The 15,293-nt window shown below is 40.7% G+C and overlaps 1 protein-coding gene across 3 annotated transcripts in view; it reads right to left on the minus strand.

Annotated features, from left to right (window-relative positions):
* FRMD3 (FERM domain containing 3) overlaps positions 1-15,293 on the minus strand; it is a 329,394-nt gene that overhangs the window by 87,006 nt on the left and 227,095 nt on the right. For all 3 annotated transcript variants that reach the window (XM_043453217.1, XM_043453216.1, XM_043453218.1), the window contains exons 7-9: positions 6,061-6,148; positions 4,199-4,287; positions 1,072-1,135 (exon numbers count right to left, since the gene is read on the minus strand). In XM_043453217.1, coding sequence (XP_043309152.1) covers positions 1,072-1,135; positions 4,199-4,287; positions 6,061-6,148 — 241 coding nt within the window. The remainder of the gene's footprint in view (positions 1-1,071; positions 1,136-4,198; positions 4,288-6,060; positions 6,149-15,293) is intronic.

Below are 15,293 nucleotides of genomic sequence, written 5' to 3' on the forward strand. Positions count from 1 at the left end.
AATGTCTGGCTCTAGGTCAGTGATCACACCACTGTGATTATCTGGGTCGTGAAGATCTTTTTTGTACAGTTCTTCTATGTACTTAGAAGATGCTAAAATCATATTCCCCCTTCCCTCACCCTTTGCAGATATCACTAACCTCTCCAGGTCCTGTTTTGGATAAAGAACAGTTTCATAATCTTTCTCAACACTCCAGGCATCACCTACCTCTCAATCAGACTTGGATGAATTTAAAAATTTACTCACTATTTTTGAATATCTAGTGCTTAAACACTTGGCCCATGAAAATGGAGAAACTTTCTGACTGAGCTCTGAGGCTCTTCAGTAATAGTCTCCTCCCAAATGATAAACCCAACCTACATGTGGTAACTCCTTGATTTTAAGATCCCCAAGACTTATACTTTTTATAAAACTCTAATCAACACTGGTTGATGTCTATCTTTAAGTATCATTAATTTGTTTCCTAATTTGTATTCTTGCGATTGATAGAAGTAGGGAGAAGAGTCATTAGCTATTTCTCAAGTCAGTGAAAGTTAAAGTGTTAGTAGCTCAGTCATGTCTGACTCTTTGTATCCCCATCGACTCTAGCCCACCAGGCTCCTCTGTCCATAGAATTCTCCAGGCAAGAATACTGAAGTGGGTTGTCATTCCCTTCTCCAGGGGATCTTTCCAACTCAGGGATCAAACCCTGGGTCTCCTGCATTGCAGGTGTATTCTTTACCATCTGAAGCACTGGAAAGCCCAAGTCTATCACAACCTAGTTTTCACACAGGGGTATATGGTCAGCATTGTTCACTGGATTAATTCTTAAATGTGTAAACCTGGTGTTATTTACCTCTTAATTTCTGGTATCATCACAAACTTTAACATCATGGTCTTTGGGGGCTACATTACTACAGGCACATGCCATACCTGAAACTTTCTCACACACAGGCACACCCACACACACATGTACAAACACATGCATGCACACTCAACAACAGACAGGTAGAAAGGCACACCCCCACACACACATGTACAAACACATGCATGCACACTCAACAACAGACAGGTAGAAAGGCAGTTTCTGACCTCCTTCTGGGTGCCAATCACATAAAATGTCTTCCCTTCAAACTTCAATTTGCAGACATCTGGCCTAAGAAAAGAAAATCTCTTTGGGTGAGAAGAAAAAAAAAAGTGGCAGCTAATTAAGGTACCTGCTTTCCCATAGGAATCCATCTGACTCACAAATGCCAAGCAGACAGCAATGAAACAAGATATTATCTTATCATTGCTGGAGGCCAAATGAGCAGGGAAGAGTCCCCAAGTGAATTCTACAACAATTTTCTTCCCAAGAGAGGATCTGTAGGCAGCTCAGAATTATTTATCCTATTTTTTACAGTTAAGCTGTACCTTTCTTCCAAGGAGCTCTAGAGGTTTCATGAATATTAATGACCAAAACAATATTAATTGGCCAATGCACTTTGTGAGGTAGGAAGTATATAATAGTTATTTCAGATTTGGTTAATGAAACCATATGGATTCACAATATCTACATCCTTTCACATCCATCTCCAAGACATGCATATTGCAAAATTCTCATTTCTGCCCTCCCGGTTTATAAACGAACCATTTTGTTAGATAATGAGATGCTCAAAACTATAAGGATACCTTGAGGAACTATAGACAAAAGACTTGAGGCTTCATCTTAAGGAGATGCTCAGTTAAAATCTACCTGAAATGTAGACCTAAGGTCACCTCTTTGGTAAGAAGATAAGTGTAAAGAGAGGAGGGAATTCTATTTTTATTCCTTTGATCTAATTCCTAGGACAGTGATATGTGCCCCTGTGCTTTTCCTGGGGAAAAAGAACAGTGAGGTCATATTAAGCTGTGGTGAGGATTTGCAAGAGGGATAAAGTTCAGTGGATGTTCAAAACAAAACAACACTAGGTTTAACGTGGGAAGAAAATTTATTTTAGTAACATGTACATGGCTGTTACAAATGTGTTCCTAAGCCATGGCTGGAAGAGATGGGGATGACAACATCCCACCAGAAACACCAAGATTTAGAACCTAGAAACAAAAGATCTGGGGACTGTCCATCTCAACTCTTCAGTGGACCCGAGAAGAAACTAAAGTCCCAAGGGGAGAGACTTGCAATCAATATGCATGCATCTAACCCAAGGACTCCAGAGTTGAGTAGTACCTGAGGATCAAATACCCTGCAGGACCCTCAAGCCTTTTGTAATTGTAGGAGAGAATGGGGGAAGCCCCGCCCATATTACCCATGCTCCCCAAAGTCAGAAAATCCCTAGGGAAATTATTCTGGAATGGAGTGAAGGGTGGTTAACATCAGAGCTTCTTTACAAATACTGAGAACACAGAGAAGAAAGTAGGTAACCCACCATGCTATGTATTTATAAAACATCCTAGTTCACAAATCAAATCACTTTCACATACACTATTTCATTTCCTTTCCCCCACCATCTTTCTTTCCTGTAAAGTAGTTGGATATAATGAATGCCCATAAAATATGAATTCATAAAATTCATAAAATATGAATGAGTACGTTGAGACTCAGACAGTTAAGTGATTTATTAAAGACACACAAACATTTGAGAATGCTCATTATGGAGGAAGAGAGTATGTGGGCACAGATGCGAACTGACAGTATAACATGAATAAAGGCAATGATAGAGTAGGTAGGGAAGATATTTAGGCAAATTCAGGTTCTTAGGAAGAGAAGGCTGATCATAAAAACAGAGCAGAAGGTGTAGGAAGCAAAGTGGACATGAGCTGATTGATTCTATTCTTGTAGAGAAGGTTTGAAGGGAAGGCAGGTGCTCAGAGAGTGCCAAGAAGCTATGGGGTAGATGAGGACTTGATAAAAAGGTGCTGGAAGAAATTCTGATGCTAAAAGAACCATGAAATGGAGGTTCAGATAACCATGAGAGAGCATTTTCAATCCAGGACTGAGGGTGGATGCCCAAAGGCCCATCAAAAACTTCTGACCCCTAGGGCTCAAGCCAAGAGAGTGAGTCCACCACCCAGAGACCAGGTGACAAATCTGTCAAGGACCATCAGAGGCGGAACCAAATCAAGCTGAAGCTGTGAACAAGACTAAGCCCTTACAGTATTCCAATATACACAAAATGTTCAGCCTTCTTCACTCTTTGTGTTTTAAAGTACAGTCAGGGTAAGTCCTTTTTTTTTATTTGTCTTTCTCTTTATTTAAAAAAATTTTTTTATTGGGGTATTTTTGTTCCTTGATTGGACACAGCGGGCCCACTGGTCCATTCTCCCACGTCCTTACTGACAGAACCCATACTTTATTCTTCCTCTAGATCAAGTGTTCATACAGATGATGTTCTCCCCATGAGGATGGATCCTGATTTGACCAACCTCATCACAGAATTCTACTTCTTGGAAGGACTGGTTTAAGGAGGCACATATGACCCAACCCTGCCCAATTACATACACAGGAAGTCTCTTACAGAGCTTCTGAAAAAGTTATCCTTGTCTTCACAGGAGACACATGCAAAGGGCTCTTCTCCTTGAGGGTGTGGCCATGGGAAGATGTAACAACTGAAGTTGCATGCATGGCCACTTTATAAGCACGAATCTGGGGACAAAAGCTACCACCCTGTGACTGCAGAGAAGAAAATGCAAAGGCGCAAGTCCTTCATGATGCTGCCAGGCAGTTAAGTTAAAGGACCATGGGGCTGCCAGACCCCTGGAACTTTTGCTGTCCTCTCATCTGTAAGCCACTGTGAGCAGACTTTCCTGTTCCTTTGAGTCAAAAGCATCTTCACTGATACACTGGATTACAGAGGGGTGGGTCTGCAGCAAGAATTCAACAGAAGAGAATAAAAAGAAGTGGCAGAAATAGAGGGGGTCCCTGTTGTCTGATGGAACTTGCACCCTAACCCTGCCCTGAGGCACCCTGTGGCCACCCCTGGTATTTCTTCACCAGGAATCCTGGACACCTTCCCTTTGGAGGCAGAGCCTCTGAGCCTGGGACACACTCCAGGTCTCCTGAGGTCTAGGGAAACCAAGATTGAACTTCATTTATAGATGAATAATCTCTTTGTAAGAAGCTCCAAGGCAGGGCAATGGACCTTAGGCATTCTACCTGGCAGTTCCAAACAGAAAGTCAAAGACTGGGAAAGAAAAACAAGATTAAGAAAAAGCAAGAATTGTTTTCCAAAGAAGTACTCACCACTTTAACAAATGGATTCTCTTATTTCCCTGGAATACCACAAAGCCTGCAGCGGTGAATCCTAAAAATGTTGTTGTGCCTGTTGAATCCTGAAAGAAAAAAAAAAACAGAAATAAGAACATATTCAATTAAGGAATATCAAATAAAGGATACATGATATGCTTATTCATCCTCGATCTGGGTGAATTTTAGGTTAAGTACAATGATCGTAGCCATAAACTAAGTTTCTCAGATGGGACTTCCAAGGATAGTACCTCTAAAATGTGGGCGAGGGCCAGGAATGTGTAGCTTTTCCATTTGAGGAGTGGACCTCTGCCTCCCCAGAAACCTCCTGGGAAATACAGGTTACTCCCAAACCACTAGTCTACTTCCAAGTGTCTTGTGGGACTGTCTGAGTTCTCAGATCCACCATGTAAGTAGAAAAACTGTTCTTGGTTGTCATTAGCCCTGAAACCAAAGCCCTGAGCATCTAAACTAACTAGTCAACCCCATATGGGATATCTGGTAATTTAAAAATAAAGATATGCCTGGAAATGCCTACTTTGATTCCAGTCTCCAGCAGGAAAACTAAGCATGGATAAATTAAGACAAAGGAACAACAATGATAACAACAAAACTCAAGTCAGTCTCCAGGTAATAAATAAAACAGACAGAGAGGCTCAAATTTGTGGATAAAATCTAATTCATGCAGTGGAATAATCTAATTTATACCATTAGCAGGAAGAGACATCTGGCAAATACTCTACAATAATCATGTGGGCAGAGGAAGAAGAGGCACATGCCACGGTCAACCAGCCTGCCAGCTCTCTGCCGGGGCTGCACCCTCACATCCCCATGGGACTGGACAACAGGGGGTGATGGGGCTCCCCAGGCCCTTCTAAGGTCCAGCCTGAGCTACGAGCTCTAGTACCGGGGACTTCTCCAAATACCATTAGCTGGTCCCACCTGGGTAAAGAAATGTTCTAGTACAACTCAAAAACACACCTTTAAGAGCCTGGCTGATATAAATGCTTAGCTGAGGATTCAGGTTAATGTCTGATTGATGTGCAGTGGCTTTAGAATATGAAAAGAACACTGTTTTCATAAAACGCTTCTGAAACACATGTGCTTAAGTACCACGTTGGGAGCTTGTTTAAAAGGCAGGTTCCAGGTTCCCCAGAGATGCTGATCAGTGGCTCTGGGGTGGGGCCTGAGTGTTTCTGATACACGTGGTCTTGATCACCCACTTGAGAGAAAAACTCTCAAGTAAGTCAAGTAAAGGAAGAAAGAAAAGTATATACTCTAAAGATCAATTGAAAGATTTTTCCTTCTACTTGTGTGTGTGCTATGTTGCTTCAGTCATGTCCAACTCTGTGTGACCCCATGGACTGTAGCCTGCCAGGCTTCTCTGTCAATGAGATTCTCTAGGCAAGAATACTGGAGTGGGTTGCTATGTCCTCCTCCAGAGGATCTTCCCAACCCAGGGATCAAACGCACGTCTGTTACATCTCCCTGCACTGGCAGGTGGGTTCTTTCCCACTAGCGCCACCTGGGAAGCCCTTCCTTCTGCTTACCCACTGTTAAAGACTGCATTCTTGCTGGCAATGGCCTTTGCAAACAAACCCGTTAGGATCCCACAACTTCTCGCGAGGTAAAACCATCCAATTGATGGATGAGTGAATGAGCAAGCAATTAGAAGACTCCGATGGAGAAAATCAACTACATAAACATGTGACTGCAGTACACTGTTGTCCCTTCCCATTAGGGGTGATGGAGCAGGCTGTGGGAATATCCCAGAAGGGCTCCTTCAGGCCTGTATACCAATTAATTGCCTGTTGGGTGAAACAATCATTATCTGTCAATCTGCAGTGAGAGGTAGTTACCTTGCATGGGTGAGGATCCACCCCATAGGTTTCCAAAGTGTGAGCTTTCAGGAGTAAGTTAAATTCAGCAACTGGTGGGCTCTGCCCTCTAAAATCACACAAGAAAAGTTCAGGGAGTTAACATGAAAAATAACAGAACCACAGAATCCCTTCAATCAATAAAATATGATATTCTTAACTAAACCAAGAGAGAAATCCCTATAGAAATACTGATCAATAAACTGGTCATTATTCCTCCCACAAGGAGCCTTTGCTAAGAAATCTTAGCCCGTGTTCCTTGGTTAATTGTTCTATAATAAACACACATGTACTATGAGGACTCCAGTGACCTGGACAGTTAAATCAAGGTTATCAAGTTACTAATAAGTAGGCCCTTGCAAATCCAATCTTAATATGAACTAAAACTCAGCATCTGTTCTTTCCTATTTATTTCAAAAGATTCTCCAGGATACAGGGCATTTTTTTCTTGTTGAGTAGAAAATGTTACACCATCAGCAGCCTAAACAGAGCCATCCAGGAAAGAAGAGCTGTCAACCATTCTATCGGAAAGCCCTGGATTTTGAAAGGAAATCTCAGCCATTTCTAGTCTGAGCTGTGTCCTCCAGGGTGGTAAACAAGGTCTTGGTCCCAGGAAGAGAAAGGGGGCTGCAAATATAGATGGCTATGAAGTCCTTTCAGGGCTAGCTTCCAAACCAGGATTGTACAGCATTTCAAACACTCCGCTTTTGACTAACATTAACATTTCACATGTATCATAGAGAATCCAAACCATTCTCCAAGGATAGTAAGTAACCTGAGCAACCAAGAAGAGCTTGCTAACAACAGGAATTCAGTTTTATATTCACAGTGTAAAACTATACTGCAATATTAACTATTTCCATGCATGCCTCTCCCCAAAGATGGATTCCCTTTCCACCCACTCAAGACAGCTAAGAGTCCTTATGCTTGTAACCAAAACAGTATCCCATTTTTCTTCTCTGTGAAGCTTTTCAAGATCTCTTTACTCTGAATGTTCACCCTGATACGTCTTTATTCATTTGTCAAGATGAGCACTGTGGTTGTTTAGTCGCCAAGTCGTGTCCAACCCCATGAACCCCATGCAAAAGCAACCCCATGAACTATATAGCCCACCAGGCGCCTCTGTTCTTGGGATTTCCCAGGCAAGAATACTGGAGTGGGTTGCCATTTCATTCTCCAGAGGATCTTCCTGACCCACAGACAGAACCCATGTTCCCTGCATCTCCTGCATTGGCAGGCAGATTTTTTACCACTGAGCCACCTAGGAAGCCCAAGCACTGTAGGGACACTTGTAATCAGACAACTCATCTTTTTATAATTTTCCTTCTTTCTTTCTTTTTGGCTGTGCTGGGTCTTTGTTGCTGCATGGGCTTTTTTTCTAGTTGCGGCGAGTCGGGAGGTTGCATTCTTGTGGTAATGCACGGGCTTCTCATTGCAGTGGTTTCTCTTGTGGAACACGGGCTTTAGGACTCAACAGGCTTCAGTAGTTGCAGCTTCAGGCTCTCGAGCACCATGGGCTCAATAGCTGTAGAGCATGGGCTTAGCTGCTTCAAGGCATGTGGGATCTTCCCAGATCAGGGACTGAACCAGTGTCTCCTGCATTGGCAGGCAGATTCTTTACCAGTGAGCTACCAGGGAGGCCCCCAGACAACTCATCTTTGGCCATTTCTTTGATTTTTTTCTTCTCTTCCCAGTCTCCTTCCTCACCTCAACCACTCTCTCTTGATCCTCTCTTTTGAGAGACCCTAGGAAGGAAATGGCAACCCACTCCAGTATTCTTGCCTGGAGAATCCCAAGGATGGAGGAGCCTGGTGGGCTACAGTCCATGGGGTCACAAAGAGTCGGACACGACTGAGCGACTTAACTAACTAGTAAGATTCAGCAGCAGCAGTAAATGGATCTTGAAACTCCTAGTATTATCCTCTGTGTCTTTTTAAGCTTTGTTTCATTCTTTAAATCTGCTTCTTATAATACATTCCAAATTATTTCTTTATTCAAGCCTCCAGTTTAATTTCTTCTTCAGCTATGTGCATCCTGTTTTTCATCCCATTTATGGATGATTTTTAAAATATCAATTAAATGTTTCATTTCCAATGTAATATTTACTTGGCTCTTGAAATAGATGCCTGTTCTTGTTTTATGAAATAAATTCTTCTTTCTCCTCTGAGGATATCTACTTGGTTTCTTTTAAAGTCCAATCCCTTTGATTCCATTAATACTACTTTCTTGGTGACAGCCCTTTGGTTTGCTGCATCAGAGTGTCTTATTCAATGAACTGATGTTTCCTTCATTAAGTGTTTGGTGATTCTTGGTTTGATGCTCATGCTTGTATTTTATGTTATTTGTTTAGTACAATGGACTCCAGAGGTTGTAGGGAAGGGCAGTACATGCCATGTGAGAAGAGTGTGAGTTAGTAACTTGATTTCAGGCTGAAGACTAGTTCCTTCAGGGTATTATCCATACAAGGTACCTCCAGCTCAAGCCTGCTATTGCCTATGACTTAGCACAGGGAAACCAATGTTCCAAACGCACCCACCATGATGGCTGACCTGTTATCTGTTGCCAGAAGTACACAGAACGACTCCTATTTTCTGTATGTGTTTGACCTGGATTCCTTCCATTTGTTTCCTATCTTCCAGAGATACCACAGGACTGTTGATGCAAAGATGTTAGTCTGTTTTCTAATACATTTTCTATTATCCACAGGGACTTGGAGAAGGAAGGGAAGGGAGCCACATATGCTACTTTTTTCTCTTAATAGAGGGGATAATCTTTAAATTCATCCTTTACAGAATATATTCTTGAGGGATTAACTCAAACACCTGCTTTAGGAGAGTCAAGTCTTTCTAAAGCCTTTCCCGATTTTCTTTTTAGTTTTGGTGTTCTGAAATTTCACTGGGATGTAGATAAAAGGTGCCTCTTTATTTATTCACCCCGCTCAGTACTATATGACCCTTTCAATCCATCAAATCCATGGACCATTTCTTTCTGTTTTTTCAAGTCATAGCCATTATAATTATTTCTCTTCTTGATAAAGTAACAAGAGATTCAAGAAAATCATGAAGTATTTTTTTTCGGGAAGGGAAAAGGGAGTTTCTGAAAGTTTTTTCAAAACATACAGGTATTTCTCTCTTCATAGCTCTCTCATAAGTCCCTGAAGTAATAGCCTACGTTTCACCAGAAAATAAAGAAAATGATTGAATCCAAGTACCGGGGGCTTCCTGCCTCCCCACCATGCCCACCCCACCCTCACACACACACTGTCTCTATTCTGTCTCTCACTCTTTCATACACTCACTCTACCCGCTGGCGGGGAACAAAGGACAAAGCTGAGCTGACCGGCACGTTCCTAAGCAGCACCCCACTCTGGTGGCCCCCAAAGCAAAACTTTAGCCCAGCGACCCAGATGGAGGCCAAAGAGAAGCAGGACTAGAGCTAAAGCGGCCCAGTGCCTCCCACAGCCTCGGGCCATCCTCTCTGCTCCAGGAAATCTTACTGCTTCACATGAAAGGCTCTCACTCTGCCCCATTCTAGGAAGAGCTCCTCTGCTCCAGAGAGCTGGTCATTCCCCTTCATGGGAAACTGGCAGCCTTTTTTTGTCTAAGCCGCATATTGGCTTTTTTTTTTTTTAATTGGAGGATAATTGCTTTACACTGTTTTGTTGGTCTCTGCTGTACAGCGATGGGAATCAGCCACAAGTATACATCCATGCCCTCCCTCTTGAATCTCCCTTCCAACCCCTCCCCATCCTACTCCTCGAGGTTGTCACAGAGCACCAGGCTGAGCTCTTGGTGTTATATAGCAACTTTGCACTAGCTACCTATTATAAACATAGTATTACATATGTTCCACTGCTACTCTCTCAAAAACCATCCCACCCTCTCCCAACCCCACTGTGTCCACAGGTCTTTCCCCACCCCACTATGTCTGCGTCTCCGTTCCTGCTCTGCAGACAGGTTCATCAGAAACATTTGTCTACACTTCATATATATGCATTAATATATGATATTTGCTTTTCTCTTTCTGACTTACTTCAGTCTAACAGGCTCTAGCTTCACCAACCCCAAATGACTCAAATTCATTCCTTCTTATGACCGAATAATATTCCATTGTATGTGTGTATGTATGTATACATACACACCATAGCTTATCTATTCATCTGCCGATGAACGTCTAGGTTGCTTCCATGTCCTAGCTATTGTAAATAGTGCTGCAATGAACACTGGGGTACATGTGTTTTTTTTGAATTAAGGTTTTCTCAGGGTGTATGCCCAGTAGTGGGACTGCTGGTAGTTTTATTCCTAGATTTTTAAGGAACCTCCCTATTGCTCTCCATAGTGGCTGTATCAATTTAATTCCCACCAACAGTGCAGAAGGGTTCCCTTTTCTCCACACCTCTCCAGCATTTATTGTTTGTAGACTTTTTGATGATGGCCATCCTGACCAGTGTGAGGTGATACCTCATTGTATTTTTGATTTGCATGTTTGTAATAATGAATGATGTTGAGCATCTTTTCATGTGTTCATTACTCATCTGTATGTCTTCTTTGGAGAAATGTCTGTTTCTCTAAAAACTGGAGAAACATTTTTTTCCCATTTTTTGATTGGGTTGTTTGTTTTTCTGATATTGAGATGCATGAGCTGCTTGTATATTTTGGAGATTAATCCCTTGTCAGTTGCTTCATTTGCGATTATTTTCTCACATTCTGAGGGCTGTCTTTTCATCTTGTTTATAGTTTCCTTTGCTGTGCAAAGACTTTTAAGTTTAATTAGGTCTCATTTGTTTATTTTTGTTTTTATCTCCATTACTCTGGGAGGTGAGTCAAAGAGGATCTTGCTGCCATTTACGTCAAAGAGTGTTTTGGCTATGTTTTCCTCTAAGAGTTTTATAGTTTCTGAACATTGCTTATTCTTGAAATTCAAGTTAAGCTGAACATTGTTTATTCTTGAAATTCAAGTTCAGTTTTAAAGCACACCTTTTTCTATTCAGTCTGGGAACAAGTTACCTTTGAAAGGTTATAATTTGGAAATTCATATTGGAAAGTGAGGAATTTTTGCTTACCTAGGTGGTCTCTTTCTGACCACTTTCCTGTACTTTTATCTGATGAGCATCTAATTGCAAACACTCCATCCCAGATGGTAGTAGAGGTGCAGTGCTATACAGCCCTGGAGAACACACCACTGAACTCAAAGACCTCTTTTCATCCAGAGTGCCATCCAGGAGTGAAAAGTCAAGCCCCAGTATGGGAAAAGATTTTGGCAACATGTACAAATAAAAAAATGACTCCTATGTAGAATTTTTTTAAAAAGCCTCCAATAATAACAAATAATAAAATAATTCTAAAAGATAACTCAGAAGGTAAAATGGCAAAAGACTTGAATACATACTTCACAGAATAAGATATTCAAATAGCTAATAGTCACATGAAAATGTCCTCAACTTCTTTAAGGTCAGGAAAATGAAAAACTTTAAGAAGTTATTTACACATTCATTTGACAGCCCAAATTTAGAAGAATACCAAGCACTCATGAGAATGTGCAGCAAAAGCAACTTTCATATACTGCTGGTGAAAGAGTAATTTGGTAGAACTATCTGGAAAACTGACATTATCTACTGAAGTTAAACATGCTTACCCTATAACACGGTAATTCCATTCAAAATTATACATACAACAGGCTCTAGGTCTGTTGCATCAAGAAACACATAGAATTTTTACAGTAGTGCCATTTGTAATAACAAAAAGTAGGAAATGAATGTCTACCAACAGTAGATTGGATATACAATGGAACATTATACAGCTGTGAAAATAAATGACTTCAAGCCACACACAAAATGAGTGACCATTACAAAAATAAAACTGAATGAAACAGGCCAGATATAAATGTATACCCACTGAATGAATTCCACTTATATGACTTTTTCAAATTAGCAAAACAAAACTAAAATATTTAGTCAGAGATGTGATTACCTTTCAGGGGGAAGGGAGAAGATAAATATTGGGAAGGGGCAAAATAGGGACTTCTGAGTATTACCAATTCTCTCTCTGACCTGGGTGGTGGTTACACACACACTTGCTTTGTAATTTATGTTTTGTTGACTTTTCTGAGCTGGTATTGTGCTTCCATTTCTAAGAGTTAAAGGAAAAAAGGAAAGGAAAGGGAAAAGACTGTGAAGCACTGGGAACTCATACATTATGGATGTGAAGGGAGCAGCCCTTTCAGCAAACAAGCTACCATTTCCTAGAAAAGCTGAAATTGTGCATGACCCAGGTCTGTACCTGCTTTCTACACCTAGGTTTGTATCTATGCTAGGGACTCTTTTACTTATATCCCTATGAGAAGTATTCAAGATGCCATAGTAATTTTGTTTATAACAGCAGAAACCTAGAGACAATGTCCATCAACAGGAGAATGAATACATAAAATGTGATATGTTCATATGATAGAAAATTAATTACACAGAAGCTGAAATGAACACCTATGACTGTATGCATCAATGTGAAGAACCTCAAAACCATAATATTGATGGGGGGAAAGTGAGATACATGGATAGAGCTTGATTTCATTTGTATGAATGTCAAAAACAGGAAAAAACAAAGTATATATTACTCACTGATGTATGGAGTATATTTATAAAAGCAAAATAAGAGAATGAATAACCTAAAATTCAGAATAGCATAGAGAAGGAAGGGAGGTAATTTGGGAGGGTCAGGTTAGGAGACCTGAGAGCATCTGGTACTGTTCTAATTCATAAGCAAAGTTATGGGGTCATGGGTGTTTTTCAACTATTCTTTAAATTACACATATATTGCATATACTCTTTTATATTTTATTCATATACAATGATTAAAAGAGAAATAGTTCCTGCCTTTTTTAATAGAAGAATTACTGGGTGAGGTACTATACAATCTAAAAGCACTGCTGAACTAAACAGAATAGGTCAGGAATATACTAGATATCAATTCAGAGCTACCTTTTACTAAACTCTCCTGATCTGAGCAATATGTAATTGTTTACATTGCCAAGTAGTAGATTTTTTTTTTCACTTAATATTCATCAAGCAGGAATTCTTATGCTTATTTTATAGATGAGGATTCTGACACTCAAAGAGGAAAAGTAACCTGTTCAAGGTTACTCAAGTATTAAGTGGAGGAGTGAATATAAATCCAAGGCAGCCTGGTTCCAATGTGCTTCTCAGGACCTGCGCTACCAACACGATATGGTCCAGGGCCATCTGCCTGCTCTCGTGGATACCAGGCTGAGCATTTCCAACTGACATGGTTTCTACTGGTTCTTCTCGAAAGCATTTTTCAAATTCTAAGCATTTTTCATCTTATCAGTGATGAGGCATTCCATCCCAGATGACAGATATTTAGATCCGATTAGACAGCAGTGATGTTTCCATTTTAATCTAGGTCAGAGATCCCCAGACTAGACTCTCTGTGGGCTAAATCCAGATCACTGTCTGGTTTTGCACAGCCCTGGAGCTAGGAATGCTTTTTGTTTTGATTTTTTTTCCCATCTGTAAATGGCCCAAAACGATCAAAGAATAATTTCATGCCCTATGAAAATTATGTGATGTTCAAATTTCAGTCTCCATCAATTAAGTTTTTTTGGAACAAAGACACACCCAATTGCTCGGGTACCATCTGTGGACATGGTCTTGTTACGATGGCAAAATGCGTGATTCCAACAGAAACCATGTGTCCTGCAAAGCCTAAGACATTTATTAAATGGCCTAGGATAGAAAAGTTTGCTCAACCCTGATCTAGGATCTGATCACAGGAATAGAAAACAACTGAAGCTGTGTCTGTCTGTTTCCACACAATGAAGATTAAAAATAGTACCTGTCTCTAAGATTTGGTATAAAGAATAAACAATTAACGGATATAAAGCCATCAGATTAGTGCCTGGCACAGAGCGTGCCCCCTCCTTGTCCTCAGAATAGCATTTGTTCCCTTGCTAGCTCTGCACATAACTGAAATCAGCAAATCTTTCTTTGGTGGAAGTGTCAGGAAGCATGTCAAGATATTTACAATAAAGCAATGACCCCTCTTCAAGATAAAAGTACTCAAATTGGTATCATTTGCATTGGGTTTGACTTAGATCTCCAATGGCTACATACTTAAAAGAGTTAATCTAAAAAAATCACATACAAAGAAAGGCTACAAATGTTCAGAGAAGGAAAAGGGTTCAAAACCAAAAGGGAAAAGGTAGAGATCTCAACAGCACTAAAAAAAATCCTGAGTTCCCCTGACTCACTGAGGAAGCAACCATTTAGTAGGTTTTCAGGAAGACACTAAGATCAATTAAATAGAAATTTGTTTTTCTTTCAAATCTCCCACTGGCCATTTGTTTCTGACAAAAACTCTGTTTGGTAATAGAAAATAATGATTTTCTATCCTTTAAATCTTGCACCAGGAACTGTTCTACTAAGATTAATAGTGTCTCTAATGAGATGTTTAGAGATAAAGACCAGTGTTAAGCTGAATTCTTTTTTGAGAACTAACAATTCTCAAGATATGCTTTTCTTAAAAAATAGGCAAGGTCAAGTGATTATGTATTTAGCTATATATCTGCTTTCCGCCTGTCCTGAATACCTTTTTTTTTTTGGCCAAGAGAAACACTCTCTTATTGCTTCTCCTTTAGCATAGCACTGCACAGAGTACAAAAATGCACAGCATCCCAAGAAGAAATGCAAATTATTAGTGGACCCTAATTGTGGAGTGAGGTGTGGATCTTGTCAGCAATGACTTGGGCCAGTTGGAGCACAGTTGGACAGCGAAGGAGGTGGGTTTGGCGCCACCTGATCCATTTGGGTCTGCAAGCTTCAGAATTAGGCTTATGGGTAGAAGATCAACAGAATGATCTGCTACTGCAAAGTAGAATTCTCAACGTGCCTTAGCTTAGGTTTTGCTGCAACTGGGTTGCAACTTTACAGTTTGTTTACCACTGGCTCAAAAGCTTAAGAGTGCTCTCAGAGCTTGCCCTTCAGCAGGGCTTGGATTCTGAGCATCCATGAGACTCTGGAGAGCTTGCTACGCTTTATGACTTTGCTGCCAACTCTCTGAGCTTCAGGAAATCTCCTTTGCTCTTCAGTCCCACCCACGGCTCTCTGCACCTCAGGTGATTATTTTTCTTCCTGTGGTCGTGTCCGCCACCATGGTCAAGGGATGTTCTGCCCTGGCTCAAGGTCAGCAATGCCTCAGAAGGGT

The sequence above is a fragment of the Cervus canadensis genome, chromosome 30 (genome assembly GCF_019320065.1).
Source record: "Cervus canadensis isolate Bull #8, Minnesota chromosome 30, ASM1932006v1, whole genome shotgun sequence".
In the NCBI taxonomy this organism is placed as follows: Eukaryota; Metazoa; Chordata; class Mammalia; order Artiodactyla; family Cervidae; genus Cervus; species Cervus canadensis.